The sequence below is a fragment of the Microcebus murinus genome, chromosome 8 (genome assembly GCF_040939455.1).
Source record: "Microcebus murinus isolate Inina chromosome 8, M.murinus_Inina_mat1.0, whole genome shotgun sequence".
Classification (NCBI taxonomy): domain Eukaryota; kingdom Metazoa; phylum Chordata; class Mammalia; order Primates; family Cheirogaleidae; genus Microcebus; species Microcebus murinus.
This window is the reverse complement of record NC_134111.1, coordinates 87,347,193-87,368,173: the sequence shown is the minus strand read 5'-3', so window position 1 is coordinate 87,368,173 and position 20,981 is coordinate 87,347,193. Positions and strand designations below refer to the sequence as shown.

The following is a 20,981-nucleotide window of genomic DNA, read 5'->3' as shown; positions in this document are numbered from 1 at the left end:
TCCACCCTGCTCCAAAGAACTCTTCCACTCGCCCCTGTACCTCCTCCCCTCCCCCGCGGTAGCCCCAGCCGGTCCCCCTTGCCCCTTTCCTACATTCCGGGGGGAGGAGGGCGCAGGCTGGGAGCGAAGGGGAGCCCCCTTGTGTCTAGAAGGCCTCTCCCCACCCCCACCCCGTGTGAGTTTGTTCAGCAAAGCTCCTTGGCATTCTTGCCTGGGTTGGGTGTTGGGGAGCTCAAATTGCAGCTACAAACTGGCTGGCAGCCAGCGGCCGTCTATTTAAAAGCGCCTGCTCGCTCGGAGCCCGTAGTCTCTTTGGAAACTTCTGCTGGGGAAAGAGCTCTCTGAAAGAGCAGCAAAGCGGTGTGGGCTTTTTCTTTTTTCCACTCCTTTTAATTCCCCCTTCCTCCGTTTGCACCCTTCTCCGGACTTCACACAGAACCTGCGAATTTCAAAGAAGTGGTGGCAGAGTGGGAGAAAGGAGGTGTTAGGATTTGGGTGGGTTGGTTTTTTGTTTTTTTTTTAATTTCTTGATTTCAATATTTTCTCCCACCATCTCGGCTGCAGCCAAAGCCGCTTACCTGTTCCGCGGCAGCCGCGCGCCGCTGGCAGCCGGGGGTTAGACAGGAGCGGGGTGTGTTTTAGATTTTAAACAAAATTTTTGAAGACAAATCCATTTTTCTTTCCCCACCCCCAACTCCACAGCCTCTGAGCTCATTATTTCGGTGGTTGCTTTGGGGTGAACAAGTTTGTGCCTGCTTTCCCCCTACAATTCTGACCAGATCCGGCTTGGGGGTTTCTCTGGCCTCCGCTCACTCTGCGTGCACCTAGCGCTGCCCTTTTTTCCCCCCAACCTGTTGCAAGGTTTTAATCCTTGCAATTGAGACTTGCTTGCAGACATCCCAGTCTCCCATCTCTCCCTACATTTTGCAAGTGTCTGGGGGAGGACACCTGCTCTACCTGCCAGAGATTTTTTTAAAAAAAAAATTCTCCAGGCGCCCTCTTGGCCCCTTTATCCCTGCACTCTCGCTCTCCTGCCCCGCCCGGAGGCAAAGGGGAGACTCGGAGAAGATGGTGCTCACCGCGGTCCTCCTGCTGCTGGCCGCCTGCGCGGGGCCGGCCCAGGGCCTGGGCTCCTTCGTGCACTGTGAGCCCTGCGACGAGAAAGCCCTCTCCATGTGCCCCCCCAGCCCCCTGGGCTGCGAGCTGGTCAAGGAGCCGGGCTGCGGCTGCTGCATGACTTGCGCCCTGGCCGAGGGGCAGTCGTGCGGCGTCTACACCGAGCGCTGCGCCCAGGGGCTGCGCTGCCTTCCCCGGCAGGACGAGGAGAAGCCGCTGCACGCCCTGCTGCACGGCCGCGGGGTTTGCCTCAACGAAAAGAGCTACCGGGAGCAAGCCAAGATCGGTGAGCGCGCTCAATGTGCCAGTCAGTAACGCGGCGCACGGGCGGGGGACACGAGACGGGCTGGGCCGGTGCGCTTTGCGCAGCAAGTGGCTTAGAGCTGGGGTGTAGCCCAGGAGCAGTTGGGGAGGGTCCTTGCACCTCAGAATTGGAGCCCTAGCCGATCCTGTTCCCCTGGGCTGCTGTCTAGCCCAGCCTCTCCCAGTTTTCGCTCGTTCTCCTTCCCCCTATCCCCCTACCCCCACCTCCCCCGCCCCCCCCCACGCACCCCATCCGAATACTGACTCTGAGCTCCTATTCGGTCTCAAGGTCCAGATGCCCCCGGTACCCAATCTTCTGTCTGAAAGCGTGTGTGTTCCATTATCAACTCCCTCCCCCATTCCCCATACGTTTTTTGCAGACATTAAAAAAATCTCTTTTGTTAAAATATTGCTTTAATTGGAGCCTGGAGAGAGAGGCTTTACCCATCTTCTGAGCTAATTCCACCTTTGTCCCTCCCAGCCCCAGCCCTGCACCCCTACCCCCGTGCCTCCTGACGTTTCTATCCCTCCAACCCTAGACACACACACACACACACACACACACACACACACACCCTAATGCCTTTTGGGTGGGGGCCTCGATGCCCCTCCCACGTGCACAACCATTGCTTTTGGTTTAATATGATTGATTGTGGTCGATGGCAAAACATATTTAACTGCAAAATGCCTTTTATTTCCTCCCAGAAAGAAAAAGACTACTTTAGGAGCGCGGGGCTAGGGGGAAGGAAGGGTTTGGAGTTCTGTGCCGTGTGTTCGTTCCTGAACCTAATTCCTTTTTTGCCCTCCCCAATTCAGATTTTACCTAGGATGAAAGGTGGCTCTAGGGCTGGGAGGCTAAAGGGGGTGTGAGATTCAGACATCGCAGCTTCCCCGCCTGCGCTGATTCCCACCCACACCCCCTCCCCCGCAATCCCCCGCTCCGCAACCTCCCTCCAACCCTGTCTCTTAAACCAGATCACAAGTGGGTGTGGAGTGAGTGCACGAGGGGCCGGGAAACGCAGAATGCAAAATGCGGGGGCGGAGACAGGAAAGCCACGCCCCGGGAGCCTCGCCTCCGCTTGCCCCGCCCCCGGGTTGCCCCGCCCCCAAGTTCTGCGCACCCGGAGTCTAGGGTTTAACTGATCGACAGAGCTACTTGTTCAATCAGAATAGTTCTGTCCCCTTGGACTACGTTTCTTTTGGGGAAGTTACCTGCTCTTAAATGTTTTAAAAAAAACGTTTAATAAACTACACAAAAGTCTGGGTTCTAAGACGTCAACCTGGTTATTGATTCTCTCCAAAATGTGTTAAGACTTGGCTAAACAATGTTTGGAGTAGTTTCTTACTGGAACAGCGCCCTTCCCCCGTCCTGTCCCCTTCCCTTACTCACGAGCACCCCAACATAAGTTTTCTTAAGTGCGAACTACCGACTCTGTGGTGCAGTAGATCGGTGCGTCCGCGCTTGCCAAGGGGCAGGGGAGCTTTCCGGAGTTCAGCCTGGATCGCCGCAATCCCGGAAGGTCTTCGCTGCCGCAGGCGCCGGCCCCTTCCGCTTTGCAGGAGTCGTTTTCCGAGTTGCAGCCCAGAAAAAGAGAGAGGGGAGGACGTGCAGGCCCCGGAAGCCCCAGGGGCCGATTTGCGGGGTTATTTTTATTAAGATCCACTTTTCAAAGGCGGTCCTGCCCGCCTTCCTCTTGGGGGAATGCGGATTTGGAAAAGCTTACCGGAGCGGGGGCGGGGCGGGGGGAGGCCGAGGAAAATTAATTGATTTCCCGGCTTGGAAGAGAGCGCCCTGGCTAAGAATCCGGTCTCATCGAAAGAATGCAAGGTATCATTCAGCCGCATTCTGGCCCCACTTTTATTTGCCCCAGCGTGTGGTTGGAGTGATGTGCCTGGCCTGCAGGGTACGCGCGCAGGGCGCACGCGCGCGCTCAATTGCTCGGCGAACACTGACGGAGTATCCAACTTCCCAGTTCAACCCAGCGAGCGAGCGCGCGCGCGCACATATGCACACACATACACACGCACACACAAACCACTTTTGTCCCAAGCAAGGCCCCCTTTAGAATTCTCTGCGGCCTCTTCCTCAGCCCCACCTTCAGGGTGCCTCTGGGACTAACCTAAGCAGACTCTCCTCCCTGCCCCCCGCCCCAGCCGGGCACTTTCCTCCAACTCCACCCAGGCTCAAGCAGGTGCCTGGCGGACTGCAGTTGCGGCCCACGCCTTCCTCCGGGACAGATGGAGTGGAAGTGGGTGCCCCTTGGAGAGGACCTTTCACCTAGAGAACCATTGGGTGGGTCCCCAAAAAGTGGAGATTGTACACCGACAGTTCTTAAGGAGAGGGAAATGGACAGGGAAGAGGGTGTCCCTTTAGTCCTTTAGCCAAAATTTCTGCTCCCCAACTTACTTCCCACCTCCCACTCCCCCCGCCACCAAAATCTGAGCAGTGCAGATGTGGATTTGCCCTCCCCGCGATTGCAACATATATATCCATACATACACACACAAATATATCATACTATATCATATGATATATATTATATCCAAATACTATATTGTCTCTACAATATAGGCTATATTATATAGATTCATATATAACATAGGCTATCTATAATACAGGCTATGTCATATATACTTACGTATAGGCTATATTTAAATATCACATAGGCTGTATTATATATCTTTATATATAACCCCTCAAAAGGTGCATTTCTAGAATCAGAAATGGGGAGCAGAGGAGAGTGAGGTGGCAGGCGGCCAAAGCTTCTGGGAGGGAGAGGAGAGGGCGGGTGGAGACCGCTGTTTTGCCGGCGGTTGCTGAGCAACTGGAGAGGGAGTCAGCTCCCGGCCCTGCATCTTATTTTGGCCAGTTCAGGGTCAGAGATAGATACAGAAAGGAGGGGTGAGGCTGGAGGGAGGCGAGAGACAGGAGTTATTTATTGGGCCAAGCTCTCAGTAAATATACGTGAGCTGCAGTGAGCCAAGGCAAGATGGAACTTTGCTTTGGGCAACGATGCTCAGGGAAAGGAGCCTTGTGACCTGAGGGGCTGGTGCCCAGCGTGGTTGCTGGGGGGGGGGGGGTCTCTCTTGTGCTGGTGAAATATTAAGTTTGAGATGCAGGGAGCAGTGGTCTGGGTTTCTGTTCCATCATTGAGAAATAAGAGACAAAGAGGGGCAGAAAATATGCTCTGGAAAAGAAAGGGAAAAAATGCCTAAATAAAAACGAATTTAGCCTTTGCTTCTTTGAGGGGTTTGGCCTCCATCACCCTGGCTTCAACTCCAAGCCTGGTCCAAATGCCATGTTGAAGTCAAGTTCCAGAGTTAGGTTTATTGGCCAGATTTATGTCTGAGTTGAGCAAGATCACGGAAAACTGAAGGAGCCAGATTCCTTTCTCACCCGCACCCCCTCCCTTTGAAACAAGTCTTTGAGAGGATGGCTGTGCCCTGAGCCAACCAAAACCTAGTTGGGAAGAAGCGAGATGGGGCTTTAATTCAACTCTTCTTGCCACCTCCCCCCTTCTTTCTGCTGTGTCAGCTCAGACTGGAAGAACAAGCACAGTTACTGGGAGCTCATTTTCTTTCCATTTCTCTTTTTTCCCCTTCTTATCCTCTCCCACTCTCCCCCCCCACCCGTCTCCACCCCCCAACTCTAAGGCACCCCCTGAGGGCTTGAGTTTTAAGTCAGAGCAGCTGCGAGTTGGTCCTGGGGCTTGGGCTGGATTTGAGCAGGCAGGTGGGATTGCAGCTGCTGCGGAGGACCAGGCTGACCCCAGGAGCCAGAGGTCACCATGAGGGTTACAGCAGAGGGCATGGGAGCAGGAATCCCTGCAGAAGCCCTGGTCTCCTTAAGGGATGGGGGAGGAGCTGTCGGGAAAGTGGGGTAATATTTTTCTAAAGTTTTACTTTATACCTGAGCAATGCCTATGAGACTCTAAGATATTTAATGTGTGGGAAATAAAACTTTGGAGAAAGGATCACCACATTTCAGGCCTACCAGCATCCAGAAACTGGAAGAACACCATAATCAACCAGGTACCAACAAGGGACCCGGAGCAGAGGGGAAGAGGGTGAGAGAGTGGTTGCAGTAAGAGACAAGTAGGCAACTTGCAGGATTTTTGTTTAGTTTTAGTTTTGCCTTTATACTACAGTTAGTTCAAAAGTTTTAATTCCCAGAGACTATCCTTAAATTGTAATCTGGACATGTTATTAAAAACAATTAAGATTGATTGCATATTTGCAAAAATAAAGCATCAAATAAATAAGGAACAATAACAAGCCTATTACATATTTGCAAAAATAAATTATCAAATAAACAACAACAATAAACAAGCCCACCCCTGTAGGCTTCTGCTCCCCTCCCCCAGTATCCAGAGAATCCCTCCTTTTATTTCCAGTTCCATTGCTTTCCATGATTTCTGTTATGATATCGTTTTTTATATATTTTATAAATTCAGAAGAGTGAGAGGGGAAGTGGCTTTTCCTGCCTGGCCACTCGGTTTAGCTCAGTCCTAGGATCTCTCCAGGAACTGTCTGGGTATTGGCCAAAGAATGTTAAAGCTGGAAGGAACCCACAGTGATTATCATAGTCAAGGCCCTCGTTTTAGTAGGAGGATGCTTAGGCCCTGAGTGGGATGTCACTTGCCCAAGATGAGGCTGCAGGGTTAGAGGCAGACACAGGGCTGGAACTCAGCTCTTCCTAGGGGCTCCAGCTCTGTGTCCCACCATTCCTGGCCTTCTTTCTACTCACTAGGGCTCCTGCCTGGGCCTTTGGCAAACATCACCAAATGCTATCATCCCATGAAATCAGGGCCCACAACTTTGGGGTGCTCTGTTTGAGTACCCCAAAAGTGGAGAATACAACACTCTCCTATTTTCACACTCACTTCGGTCCCTTTTTCTACACGGTCTTGCAAGCAAGGCTGGCTTAGGCAAGGAGGGCGTGAGGAGTGGTGCCCGGCCCCACCTTCAGGTCCACGTGCCCGACATCGTTTCCTGAATGACAGGGAGCTCTCCTGATGTGGGGAGGCAGGCAGGCCCTCGCTGTCTCTGGGCTGTGCCCGTGGTCTTGGAGGAGAAACAGCACAGAAGTGACCTGCGTCCCGTGGCAACCTGCCTCCCATGGCACAGGCTTCCCACATGGCCAGGGAGCAGAACGTGGAGATCAGAGGGAGGGTGTGGCGAGTGGGGCAAGGGAGGTGGCTGGAGGATTTCTGCATCAGAGGAAAAGAAGGAAAACCATGCACTGCACAAGCTGATAAGGAAGAGAGCCGCCTGGTTACTGAACATATATGCAGGTAATTTCGAAGATCTTTCAGTAGGAGAGGAGAAAGAGGCTTCCAGAATACAGCGGAGGGCCTTCAGCTGGTCTGAAGGAAGCGCTGAGAGCCATCCTAATACATCCTGGAGGCTGCGGCAGCTCCTTCCTTTGGGGATGCTTGCGAAGGAGGCAGATAAGCCCCTTTCCCTGATAGGTTAGACCTGCCAGGTGAACCCGAGGACAGTTTTAAATTAAACAGATCATCTTATTTTTGACCCCTCGGCCGAAACCATCAGACAGGGCACTGAGCCTTGCCAAATCCTGAAGTAAAGCCTCACTGAATATGCCCTTGGATCCAGGCCTTGGATGGCCTCTGCTGACTTGGGGGGGTTGTTTTAGGTGAGTTCCAGTTGTCCCCAGACATTTAGATTGTACCGGCACAACTGTGACACCCCTCTGTCACTTCAGCAAAGATGACTCTCCCTCCAGATCCTTTAAAATGGCACTTTCAATAGAAATATAATAAAAGCCACATATGTAATTTTTCATTTTTAGTAGCTTTTTAAAAAATAGACAAAGAAATCGGTAAAATTAATGTATCCAAAATAGTATCATTTTACCATGTGCTCAAAATAAACAATTACAACGAGATATTTTACATTCTTTCTTTCCTATTAAGCCTTTGAAATCTGGCATGTATTTTACACTTGCAGCACATCTCAATTCAGACACTAAATTTTCATTGGAAATATTTGCTCCATATTTAGGTTTCATAAAACTTACAGTTAAAAAAGTAGATTCACCTATTCAAGTCATGCCAAACATATTTAAAATTTTTGCAATAACTGAAAGGCATTATCAGTTTTTAAATTTAAACTAATAAAATTATATAAATTTTAAAATTTGCTTCCTCCATTGAACTGGCCACATTTCAAGTGTTCAGTAGCCACGTGTGGTTAATGCCACCTAATTGGATAGCACAGAGGCCACCAGCAAGCCGCTCCCTCACCTGAGAAGGAATCGCTGTCTCCACTCTTCCCTCTTTTCCCCAAAGGGTCAAAGTAGAAGAGGCTGAGCTTTTATCACAGCTGTGACTCTGTTGTTTGACCCTTGGCAGAGCCCCTCTTCTTAGGGGATCCCAGAGTGAGGCGTAAGCTGCGGCTCCCTGCCCCCCTTCTGCTCATCTAAGACTTTGAAGGAATGTGGCCACCTGTTGTAATGTTCTGAATGGGCTGTGATGGGTCACACTGGAAACAGGCCAGATCAGCACTTCCTCCAGGGGCCACCTCCCACCATCACCTTCTCGTTTGGGGTGTGATGGGCCACAGACATAGACACTTCCCCTGGGCAAGCTCCCCCTGCCCAACTCCTGGAGAAACCTGCCTGGAGATGCTCACCTTGGACATTGTGCATAAATGTGTATGTCCAACGTGTCCATGTATCACCAACCCAGCAACCAAGCAATGTGCCCTGGAGTCACAGCCCCGAATCCTAGTTTGTCCTCAGAAAAAAAATGAGGAGCCTTTCTTTACCTCTGGTCCCTGGCCAGGAGGGGAGCACATGTAAGTGGGACTTCAGCCTTTCATTCTATGGGTCATCAACTTGCCACCTGCCACAGCTACATTGTGGAGGGTGGTGGGTCACCTTGTCTCTCTCCATCCTTAGGGAAGGAGACCCAGTACTCTTAATGCAGCATGATGGAATGGGATTAGACAGAGGCAAGAACCCCCAGGGGGGCTCTCTAAGTGGAGACTGGTTCCCAGAGGCACTTGTGCAAAGCCCTTGTCACCTGGTGTTGGCAGACTGCCCAGGGCCTTCACTTTCTGGAAACCTTTCTGCAGCCCAAGGAGCCTTTGATCTTTGTGGTCCACAAGTAGATATCTGTCTACCAGGTGCCACACTCTCATATTTTTAGTGGATGATTAGAACTAGGGAGATGAGAGGCAACAGAGAGCTACACAGGCAGAGACCTGTGCTAAGTTAATTAGCTCATATTCGCTCATTTAATCCTCATAACGACCCTATGGAGAAGGGGCTCTTGTCATCCTCCCATAACTGAGATGAGAAAACCAAAACAGAGAGAGGGAGAAGAAGCTAAGGGGAAAGTAAATCTGCACCAAGGCTTATTGGTCGGCAGCCCCAGCTTCCTCCCAGAAAAGGTACCTGGAGGTTAAGGGCAACACAGTTGGATGTGCCCAGTCAGTCGTGGAGCTGGGACCTGAACCCAGGTGGTCTGGCTCCCGACTCTGAGTGGTTATCCATCGTACTCTACGGTAGCTTTATTCTTCCCACCTTGGCCGACTGTGCTGTTGGCACCTAACCATTGTGGCTGTCCTGCCTGAAATAAGGTAGAGGATCCCAGCTAGGGAGGCCCATAGCCCTCCTGGTCCAGTCAATAGGATTCTCAGAGTCTACTCGACTCCCTGCCGGGCTCTGCCTCCTGGACCTCCTCCCTTCTTGCAACTGCTTTTTAGGATGACAGTTGTTTGGGTTTCTTTTCCTCTTGGAAGGTTAGGGTCCTTTCCTTCTCAGCCCATAATTCGGGTTAAAAAGAGCCCAGAACTTGCACATCTGTTACTGACTACAGAGGTTAAAAAACAACCCAGGGTCTTCTGAGAGAGACAGGGCCCGGGCAGATGCTGCCCAGGGACAGGATGGGTAGGAAGAGGGGTGTTGCAGCCTCCCTACCACCCCTGAGCCTTTCTCCCTGTGCAAATGCTCACACACACACCATGCAACTAAGTCATTTGGCATGCACCGCTGGGAAACAGACTTCAGGAGACTGAGACATGGCTTACATTCTTATACACAGTGATCAGCTGATCCTTCATTCTCCTGCAAGCCTTGTGTTGTAGCAAAGAACAGGCAGCTGCAGGCAGGCTGTGGAGGGGTCTGAGGAGCGTCTAGCCTGGGCCTTGCTGTTTTCAGCTACACCAAGGCTTGGACCAGCAGAACTCTCTGTGACGACGTTCTAGATCTGCACTGTCCACACAGTATCCACCAGTCACATATGGCTACGGAGCACTTGAAATCTGACTAGAGCAACTGAGGAACTGAATTTTTCATTTTATTCAATATTTATTAATTTCAATAACCACATTGGCTAGCTGCTACCATAGTAGATGGCATAGCCTTAGGTCAAAGAGATGCCCAGTATACGCAGGGCTTCTCACGGCTGTGCTGTCCATCAGCCTGCCTCCTGCACCCTTCTGCAGCAGTGTCGTCATGCTTTGAGGCAGGGGCATGGATGGGACCACCTCCCGAGGCATCCACTGGGCTCTAATGTGCCCCAGCTTATACTACAGAAATACTTCTAGACCCACTTCTCTTTGCCTCTGGGGCAGATCTACACATCTCTCCCTTTAACGATTGTTTATTGAATACCATTTGCCGGAGGAATGAAGATAAATGGCAGAGTGCTGCCCTTAGGAATTTTAGTGTTAAATTCCCAGAGGGAGCTAGAATGAGAGCCATAGGAAACCCAATGCCTATTTTCATTCCTTGTAGAGAGATTCTGGACATCCCCATTTTGGCTTCTGGCTAGGAAAAGAGACTGGAGAATCTCCCCAGGTCCACGTGGCCTGTCAAAGCCCTACACTCTTCCTGGGTTGTGAATTTCAAGCATGCCTTAGTTTCTCCAATTTCTGTAAGCCAAGTCACAATATCTGAGCCACCCAGTTTTCTCTTATGGTTGATTATGAGGTCCAACAAGATAGAGTGAGAAACTAACACCAGCCTGGGAGCAAGCTGTTAATGGTGCCAGGGCATGACTAAGAGCCCCAGGGTGGGAGGTTGGGTTTCAGGCAGCCACAGGTCCCCACCTGGACCTATCCATTGCTCTGACTAGGAAGCAAGGCAGAGTCAGAACGCTTCTTAAGAGCATGTGCTGCCTCTGCTGGCCAAGAATTTTCCCCCTGCAAGAGCACAGCAGCCACAAGAGGGCGGGTTTGGAGACAGTAGTTGAGCTTGGGCAGGGTACATGCCGTTGTGCAATTGTGCTGTGGCTACTACAGCCCATCCTAGGGTGTCGCTGGGTTCAAAGCAGCTGGGCCTGCACCCAGACACCCTCTGTGTTTGCTGGGACATGGAGGATGGTGCAGTCCTCAGGCACGTGTTCATGTTGCCGTGGAGAAAGGCCAGTGTACCCATACGTGCCTCTGTGGACCCTGCTCCTTGTGTATGAATGGGAAACGGCTTATAAATGAAGGAGGGGCTAGAGGCATTAGAGAGCTGTTTGGAAGTACTGGGGCAGGGGGTGTAGAACCCAGAGCAGGCTCAGTTCCCACCCCAAAGGTAAATACTGCATCAGAATAATGGTAGTGCCCTTTTTGTTGTTGGATAATATGAAATTAAAGGCCCTGCCTCCGTAGCTTCCAGGGGCAGAAAAAGATACTAAGCATTCCACATTTCCCTTCCTCTGCAGACTATTCTGAGAATGGCCTCTGGAGATAGGCAGGGAGGTCTGGGATGTGTTTCCCTTCCTTCCTGGACCTTCTCTGGTTGCAGATTACAGAAACAGCCCCACGTCCTGCACAAATTAAGCCTCGTTCCCCACCCCTCCTGCTCCTTTGCCTGCCCTCCACTCTCCCACCCCGGGGGTCTTTCTAGGTCTCGCTTCTCCGTCTCCTGACTCTAAATGCATGTGGCAGACACACAAAGAGAGGGAGAGGATTTGAGTGATTATCAGAAAAGTTGGAGAGGGACACACACAAATTCCAGACTTTAAAATGATGTGTGTGGACATCAGTCTCTTGCGCCATCTACTGGCCAGATGGAGGTACTGACCTGGCTGTCAAACAGGTTCGGGGCCCACTATCAGATTCCTTCTCCAGGAAGTCCTCCCTGTACCCCACCTAAATCCCTTCTGCAACCTGTGTTCATCTTCTCCTGAAGAAATAGCTCAGGAGAAGCCAGTCTGTTTGTGCCTTCTAATTTCATCTAAAATTTAAACCCTGCCAAAATTGAAAGCCCATTTAGGACTCGCCCACAGAGCAGCTGAGTGGGGCTAGCTGGCGTTGGCATCCCGCCCCCGGGCTTACTTTCCAGCACTTTAATCTTCGTGGCTCTGCGGTGGTTCCCTTCCAAGTTTCCACTGTCTCTCTGGAGCCTGCAGGTGACCACAAGACCCTGATTAGTATCTTGGATACTGGACTCTCCCGCTGCCTAAGTAATAGGTCTCACGGGGTTAAGTGGCACCAACAACCAGGAGGCACATGGGGACTTTGAACCTGCCCTTCAGAAGCAGCCAAGTAACCTGCAGCCTTGGCCATCTGCTCTCAGGAGGCTGCCTTCATGAGGCCAGCAAAGGAGAGAGGGTTTACAAAAGTGTTTTGAGTCCCTTAAATTAAGAAAGACACCAGAATATACCAGAATTTACATTTTTTTCCAGTGTCATTGTTTGGCCCCAGGATAATACCTCAACACTTTCAAAGAAAAGAGTAAGAGAAGTCAAAATAAATTTACCCCAAGGTTGATCAGACTACTGTCACAGCCCCATCCTCCTCCCAGGAAGGGTGACGCAAGGTTAAGGATGGCCCCAGCACTTCTTCCCAAAATCTGAGCATCCCGAGAAGAGCCGCTGGTGTGGGGCAGGCTGTGGGCACCCTGCTTCCATGGTACCGAGACCAAAGAGCGAGAACCAGCTGCAATGACAGCTGGAGAACGGCATCCTCTGACCAAAGGGACAGAGCGCCTCCCTCCTCCCCCCCCCAAAAAAAAACAGGTGGCCAGAGGAAGATGAGGTGTGACCCCATCCCAGATGTCTTTAAGAACTAGAAAGAACACCGATGAGATAGGGGTATGTGCTTGTTTCTGCTTGGACACAAGGGGATGGAAAGGAGTTTGGAAAAGAGTCCAGGAGCTAGGACAGCCACGGGGGGGGGGTGAGGCAGCTTCCCGGGCTCTCTCCCCTTGAAGAGGTGACAATCTGTGGCTCCCCAGGCCAAGGCTGGGCTGGAGCAGCCCACAGGAGGAGACCCTCATCTTTCTTCTGCACCTTGGTCAGCAGCCACCTGCTCCCCGGCCTGCCCTGGCTCTCTCTGGTTATAATCCTGTCTGAGGAAGGAGTTGGGCCCCAGAACGCCCCCAGGATGTTGGTGGCTGCCATCTCCTGCCTTCTCCCCTGGCCCAGCCAGGGGCCTTCTGAGGATCCGGAGGCCTGGGGAAGCCTGGGGAGGCTGGGTGGAGAGTCTCAATCCCCGAACAAGAGGCGGGTGCCATGGTGAGTGCTCCTTCTCCTCACTCGCCCCGACAGGGCCTGAGCCTCGGGTGGGGGCCTGTCTTAGAGATAACAGAGCCCTGGCCTTCCAACGCACTGAGTCCCCAAACCAGCCCTGCTCCCCCCTGGCCCCTCTCCAGTCTAACTTGTCCCACAACCAAGAAAAGTTGCTTTACCCCCAAACATCACTCTTCTAACTAACCCACCTGCCAGGCGTGTCAGGGTTTGACAGAGCAGGGTCAGGGCACGGGGACATCGTGACAGGCTGGGAAGAGGGCTCGAAAGCCCAGAACGGGCACCGGGGTCCTGATGCTGAACTTCTGGCTGAGCCTGTTCTCCACGTTGCTGTCTGCTTCCTCCTCCTCGTCTTCCCCTCCAGCGATCCTTCCTGTCCTGGGAATCGATGCTCACAGCCACGACCTTCAGGAACACTGCAAACCCTTCGAGGCTTCTTTGGAGCAGGGAACTTCCCTGCCAAGGCCAGAGAACTAGTTCATTAAACTTGACAAATCCTGAGCCAGGAGACAAGCCAGTGCTGGGGTGCTCCCTGCCACCAGCCACCCTGACCAGGTCGGGCCGGGTCTGCAAAGGCCTCCCCAGCTCACCCCTAGCGTTCCCCGGGGGCATGAAATAGAATCTTTCCAGAAAGCTTCTCCTCCCTGCACCCCCAGCCACTTCCTTGAATTCTTCCCCTTCCTCAACTTTCATCCCCGGAGCCTGGCTGTCGGCCTTCCCGGGAATAGTGGAGGGGTAGAGAATGGGGTTTTCCTTCACCCCATTTGAGGTGTTCAGGGTCACCCAACGCCCCACTTTCTTTTTCAAGGATTTGGGAAGGGAGGCAGTGAAGGCAGGGCCCCTGCTCCTGTACCTGGTCCCACTGTGGGGCACCAGCCACACCCTGCCCACCTGGGAGCAGCAAAGGTCTCCCCCACCCTGGGTCTGCTGAGACTCGGGGGGTAGTTGAGGAGCCCAGAGGCGGGTGTCCGTGGGACAGGAATTTACTGGAAATCTGTGGACCAGGGAGAGGCCAGGCAGGTGGCATTGAGGGTCAACAAATACATGAACAAAGTCCCGCTTCTGTAAAGGTCAACAGTCAGCTAAGTATAGACTGTCACCAAGTCGCTCCTATATATAACTGCCTGGCCCTGCCAGCTGCTGGCCTCTCTCAAGCTGCAGCTGAGCAGCATGCCAGCCTCCCAGGGCCCGAGCTCGGAGCCAGGTCCGAGCCAGAGCATCCTCCGTGCTGTTCCCCACTGGGCCCACATTTCTGGCACTCCCATCTCCCAGGTCGCCTCCTCCTGCGCTTCACGATGGCCCCACCATCCTGCTGCTCCGGACCCCAGAACCCCACTACCAGCTCCCCAAGTCCAAATACACCTCAAGGCCCAGCAATTCTGAGAGTGCGAGGACTAGTGCCCTGGCTGCACCCTGGCTTCCTGCAGCAGGCCAGGTCTCCAGTTCCCACCTCCAGCCGCCCCCAGCAAGCAAACTGCTCGCCACCTCCTGCCCTGGCCCTTCCCTGGGCCACTGCCCTTGCCACCCCCTGCTTCCTGCCCCAGACTGTCCTCTCCCTCCTGCTGCACCTCCCTCATCTACCAATCTTCCAAGATTCTCCTACTCTTCCTCCTTACACTCACTCTGCTCCACTCCAGGCATTCCAGAAACTTCTCTCCACTTACATGAGCATCGCTATTCTTCCCAGTTCTCATGTCCCTGCTTTCCCCAGTCTGGAGAGCTCCAGGAGGGCAGAGACCCCGCCTGCTTCACCCTGTGTTACTTCCCTCGCCCTGACCTCCCGGCCAGGGCCCTGGGCGCGGGCAGCTGACCCCCGGCCCCCTCTCCCCACAGAGAGAGACTCACGCGAGCACGAGGAGCCCACCACCTCCGAGATGGCCGAGGAGACCTACTCCCCCAAGATCTTCCGGCCCAAGCACACCCGCATCTCAGAGCTGAAGGCCGAGGCAGTGAAGAAGGACCGCAGAAAGAAGCTGACCCAGTCCAAGTTTGTGGGGGGAGCCGAGAACACCGCCCACCCCCGGGTCATCTCTGCGCCTGAGATGAGACAGGAGTCTGAGCAGGTGTGTCTTGCGGATTCACTCCCCGTCTCGCTCCCTCTGCCACCGCCTGACTTTTGGGTTTTTCCCCTGCATCTCAGTGGGCATTCAGGGCAGCAGAAGGTACTTAGGCTAGATCTGGCAAAGGACCCACTGCCAGCCATGGTGTCTCCGGTTAGGAGAATTCTCAGGGTTTACATTTGTCAGGACAGAGGGCTTGTCCACGTGAGTGGAAATAGAGGTAGTGCTCACTCCAGGAAAGTGCACACACCAGGCACGTGAGCCCTGGAGATGTGTCCGGCGCATAGAGCACCCGGAGACCACGCCCCTGGGCTTCATTGCTCGGCAGAGTAGAAAAGCTGTGGGGAGGGGTGGGGCTTGGGAAGCAAAAGGGAAAATGGATCTCCACACCTGGCCAAATGCTGGCTTTGTACACTCCCAGGGCACGTGACAGGTGAGAGGGAGGGAAGATCCTTGATAGCAGCTGATTAGAGCCAAAGGTGGTGACTGTCCTCCGGGACCCTTCGGCCCCCACTCCGGGGCCGCCGTCTGCACGCCTGGGCGGTCCCACTTGGTCCTGCCGCTCCCCTCACCCCCCTGTCCACACAGGGCCCCTGCCGCAGACACATGGAGGCGTCCCTGCAGGAGCTGAAAGCCAGCCCACGCATGGTGCCCCGTGCCGTGTACCTGCCCAACTGTGACCGCAAGGGATTCTACAAGAGAAAGCAGGTACGCCCCTGCCCCGCGCTCCCAGGTTCAGATGGCTCCACTTCTGCACCTGCCCGGAATCTCCACTTGGGGCAAGCACATAAGATGTCTGCCATTAACGATTTAGTGTTTACATTAGCCATTCGGTGTTTCCTAAACCTCAGACACGCATTCGTGTAGCACAGGCATGGTGTTCCCCGTTCCCTCCTGCGCTATAATCTACCTAACCTTTCGGAGATTCATCTTGTCTACGTGAGTTCACTTGTAACACTGTATCACACCACAGGTTGTTCACGCTCCTCAGATGCTCTTCTGATACACACGCACAGGGCATGGGCGCGCGCACGGTGTTAAAACCTGTTTCCTTTGTGTGCCGCCTGAAACCATCACGCCCCTTCGCAGCCAGGCTCTTCTGCGGGAGATGGCTCCCAAACATCGCCTGGGGGGCTTGTTAAAGCAGCAGGTGGCTGGGCCCCCCCACACCCAGACTTTCCACTGGTAGGTCTAGGGTGGACTCGGAGGACTTTGCATCTCCTCCACGAGTTACCAGGTGACCCTGATCCCACCTTAAGGGCACCACTAATCTAAATTTAAGAGCCAGACTGCCTTGGGGTCAATCTCGGCTCTTGTGCTTACTGGCCTGTCTCCTTTCCCCAGTCATCTAATGTCTCTGCTTCCAGAGAATAACAGTGCCTACTTCAGGGAGGATGAGGAAACTGTGGAGCACCTAGAACATTCCCTGCTCTATACTAAGTGTTGAGTGGTGTCTGACAAAGCTGCACAATATTATTATTGCTGTTACTATTATCGTTATCGGATCAGCTTCCAATGTCGAGAATCCCTGGAGAGAACCGAGTTGGAGGAACTTGAGTGGATAACATAAAAAAGAGGCCATGGCTGGGCATGGTGGTCACACCTGTAGTCCCAGCTCCTTGGGAGGCGGAGGTGGGATGATCGCTGAGCCCAGGAGTTCAAGGCCACACTGAGCTGTGATCATGCCCCTGCACTCCAGCCTGGCTGACAGAGTGAGACCCTTTCTTAATAAAGGAAAAAAAGAGGTTGTAGGAGTTAGCCAAGGGCAGGCTGCCTAAATTCACGTTTTCCTCTGCCCCTCCATAAAATGGGGGCACCAGAACCCCCAGGGCTGGGTCCAGCTCCTCGGCTCAGCTCGGCTCTGGGGATGAGAGTCAGTCTTGGGGTGGGGAAGAGGCAGGGAGGGCAGCAGCAGAGGCTCAGCGAGCCCGGTCCTCACCTCCTGTTGCTCTGCCCACCCCAGTGCAAGCCCTCCCGCGGCCGCAAGCGTGGCATCTGCTGGTGCGTGGACAAGTACGGGATGAAGCTGCCCGGCATGGAGTACGTGGACGGGGACTTTCAGTGCCACACCTTCGACAGCAGCAATGTTGAGTGACGCGTCCCCTCCCCACACCCCCACCCCCGCCTGCCCCCAGCCCCGACTCCAGCCAGCCAGAGACTCCCTCCACCCCAGGACGCCACTCATTTCATCTCATTTAAGGGAAAAAATATATATATATATCTATATCTATTTGAGGAAACTGAGGACCTCGGAATCTCTAGCAAGGGCTCAATTTTGAAAATGGCAACAACAGAGAGGATGCAAAAAGTTAAGAAGACCCCCCCTTTAAAACAGTTTTCTTTTTGAGGCAAGTTGAATGAACAGAGAAGGAAGAGAGGAAGCACAAGAGGGAGAGGAGGGAAGAAAGCGTTCGTGTGGAACAGAGGGACAGATGAGCAGAGTTACAAAAAGGAAGGCAAGCAGGTGGACAGGAAGGAAAGGCGCCGGGGGCCAGCCCTAGCCTGGAGTCGGGAGAAGTTTGGGCACCAAGATGTGGCTTTTGGTGACACCCTTGGAGTTTTCCCAGTCTGGATTGGTCAGGGAGAGAAAGGAAGAGGCGGGTGTGCCAGGGCCTCTCCCAGATCTGTCTCCTTCTCCAGCCAGCGGTGTGGACAGCTCGACCCCTGGCCTTACCCCAACAGAATGTTGTCTCTGCCCTAAACTTATAAAAGCTAAAATGCATTCCATCCCTCTAAAAACAAATTCGTAATTGAGTGACATTAGATAGCTAGGTTTCCCAAGCAGAGACGTGAATGTCAAGTACGTGCGCATTCTCAGTCCTCATGCAGACTTTTAGAAATCCGTACACACCCCAGTATTGGAAAGACTTGTCTTTCCCGGGTGATTTAAAAAAAACACACACACACACACATGCTGAAGCTGTGGTTTCAGCCCTCAATTTCCTTCAATTCCCAACTAGCGCAGCAGCCTCTGTGGGGGAGGATAGGCTGAGAAAAACGTGGGCTTGTATTTATCTACAAGGCTGCATATCGTCATATATAGGCATATAAATCTATTTTATTTCTTTGTTTTTTTTTCTTTCTTTCTATCTTTCTTCCAGAGGTTTGCATTAACTTTTCAGAGTAGCTCGTGGGGCATTGAGGAGCTTCCTCATTTTGGGGAAACCAAGGAAACCCACGTTCTCCCAGTGCAACCCATAATGCCAGTTTTGCCCACCCCTAGTCAGGGCTCCCCATGAGCAGCAAACTCCGTTCTTCGGGGGCCCAGTGTGACTCCACACAGGTGTTCACATGTACCCACCCAGCCAGGCGAGGCCAGCGCTCGATGTGCGCACCGCACCCCCGCATGCGTCCCACGCAGTCTTTAAACCCTCGGGAGGTAGCTGTCTCTGGACACCACGCCAGATGAACCCAACAGGTCAACAAGTGTGACCCGCCTGGTCCTGTCCCAGCCCTTTCATGTCATCGGGACAGGACCTGTGTTTTGGAAGCCTCCCTCGGTCTCCACGCTGGCAGAGCAGGAGAGAGACTGAAACGAGAGAGGGCAGAGAGGGAGAGGGTGGAGGAAGCTTTCACGTGCAGAGAACCCGTAAACGGGACTGCCCAGGCCAGAGCAGGTGGAGGGTGGGGGTATCCGCCCCGTTCTAGCTTTGGAGCAAAGCTGCGGAGAGCGGGAAACACCCGTAGCAGCCTCCTTGGCTTCCCGCCCTATATGCCTCCTGGGGTTCAAGAAGAAGGAGAGAGGAAAATGGGGGGATGGGTTGTAAGATAGAAACGAGCTCACGCCAGGGCACAGAGCTGGGGAAGGCGGGCAGCTGCAGGTGGGTCCCGGACGCTAGAAGCGGGACAGGAACAAGGATCAATAGAGACTGGCTGTGCTTTCGAAGGGCCGAGACCGTGCTCGATGCCCACGTTCAGCCACAAGGAGGGACGAAGGCCGAGAGTCTTTCAGGCTCGTCCCCTGTGCTGGCAGCCCCTGGTCCCTCACCGGGGTGGTGGGCGGAGGAGAGGCCCAGGACAGCCAGGGAAGGCGGCTTCAGGGGTGCCGTCCTAGGACAGCCAGATTCTGAACCAAGAAAAGTTCCGTTCTCCGCTGACGTCCTCAACCAATGGGTGGCCTTGGGCTGTCCTCTAAGGCTGAAGAAACCCTGCCAGGGAAGAGGGCTTGGACACTGGCAAAGGACACAGCTCTCTCCACTCTGCCCTGACGCACAACACAGGGGAGACCGCCTCCAGCACCGAACTTATGGTGACCAAGGAGCAAATATAGCTAGAAGAGGGACAGCAAAGAAGCAAATGTACTCCAACTAATGGCAAGCCCATCACTGCGGACCTCGGGGCTGTCTCCTTCTCCCCGGACAAGACAGCTGGCTGGAGACGGGCGAGGTGCTCTGTCTCGGGGAGACAAAGGGCCCGGTGGGCCGGCAGCCATGAGACTTTCTTGACCTGCTGAGTCAGAGCGCCCCATCTCTGCACAGCTGTCCCCCAGACCCCGACTCACATTTCTGTATGTCTTAGGCCAGTACCCTAAACCTTTTTCGCATCACTCCTCCTTCTGCCCATTCTGTCTTTGGATCTTGAGCAGTTATCTTACTGGGATCTGCCAAGTGGATACTGGGGTACCACTCCCCCTAAGAAAAGACTGAGCCAGGAACTGCAAACCCACCCCTGGCCCCTCCCGGAACTGGCCCTGACTCCTGGGAGGGGCTCCCCCCAGAGTGTGCTGGACTTTGAGCAGGCCTCTGCCCCCGCCTGGGCTCTTCACGGTCAGCCGTGAGGTGGGGGTTCGCGGCCTGGGTGAGCTCTGCCGGACGTCCGTGCCTACTGACCCAGACCTGCACGTCTCCACTGCCTCCAGGGGGCGCTTATGAGCAGCTGGTCACTCCCTAGAGAAGCTGGACCTTCATGCACAGACGAGACTGAGCCTCCCAAATGGAAGGTCTGGCTGAGCCCAGGGAAGGAATCGGGAAGGGAAATGGAAGCTCCTCCCTTGGCAGGGTGCGGGGAGGCCGTTTGGAATGGCGTGAGCCTGTCAGGGCCTGAGTAGGGACCTCCTTGACTCCAGGCCGGCCTTTGGCCAACCCTCTGCTGCCCTGGAGGCCTTGGACCCTGGGCCATCTGGCTCCAGGCCTGTGGGCTGCCCACCCCACGCCTGTGGAAGCTCTCTTCCCACTCACTTTTGACTCCTGCCTCCCTCCAGCAGTGGAGAAGGTACCCCTGTCTTCCCGTGCCTGCCGGGTGACTGAGGAAGGCCTAGCCAGGACTGACCCTCCTTCCCCAGCCTGCCCTGACCCGCCAGGCAGAGCCAGGCACTGGGAAGGAAGAGACTGGACAGTTTCTCTGACGGCCAGGCCCAGACAGCCAGGCCTGGTGACATCAGCCCCGTACGGGAGGAAGGCGGGCGCCAGAGGCCCAGGGGGCTCCCGCCTCTGAGGTCTCCCCACAGGGCTGGCCTCCGCTGGAGGGCTGAGCCCCCACACCTCGCCCCTGCCTCCCCACTGCTGGCGACAGGGCTGCCCGGCCACCTCCACGCCCCGCACAAGGTGGGGCCTCACCCCTGACAGCCACTCAGCCCCGGTTCCGGACGGGACCTTCAGAGAGGAGAGGGTCAAGGAGAAGAAACCCTTGACCTGGAAAGGAAACGTTTGGCTTCCAGGAGAAAGGAGGCTCCGATTTGCAACGTGGTGGGACAAGGGAACGAACGGACGGGGCTTTGACCAGCCGCACCCCGGGCCTTGTACTGTCTGTATTTTTAAAACCACTAAAGTGCAAGAATTATTTTGCGCTGTTTCTCCATTTTTTTTTTCTTTTTCTCCATTTTTTTTTTCTTTTAGACTTTTGTTTTCTTTTTTTTTCTTAAACGTACTTTATTGGTTTTCTAATGGAGTATCTAGTTTAGCCGTTTCACAGACTCTGGCCTCCTCTCCTTAACTCCTTCTGGATGGGGAAAGGGAAGGTGGGGGTCCCCGGCCCCCCGCCCACACACCCCGCGTCTCTGGTCCCGGTCACCAGC

General features: G+C 54.0%; 1 protein-coding gene across 1 annotated transcript; it reads left to right on the top strand.

The window, feature by feature from the left end:
* Nucleotides 1-285: 285 nt before the first annotated feature.
* IGFBP5 (insulin like growth factor binding protein 5) lies at nt 286-19,407 on the top strand. The gene is made up of 4 exons (XM_012785186.3): nt 286-1,402; nt 14,742-14,971; nt 15,557-15,676; nt 16,932-19,407. The coding sequence occupies exons 1-4, from the start codon at nt 1,069-1,071 to the stop codon at nt 17,061-17,063; spliced, it is 816 nt and encodes a 271-aa protein (XP_012640640.1). The 5' UTR covers nt 286-1,068; the 3' UTR covers nt 17,064-19,407.
* The last annotated feature ends 1,574 nt before the right edge of the window (nt 19,408-20,981 follow it).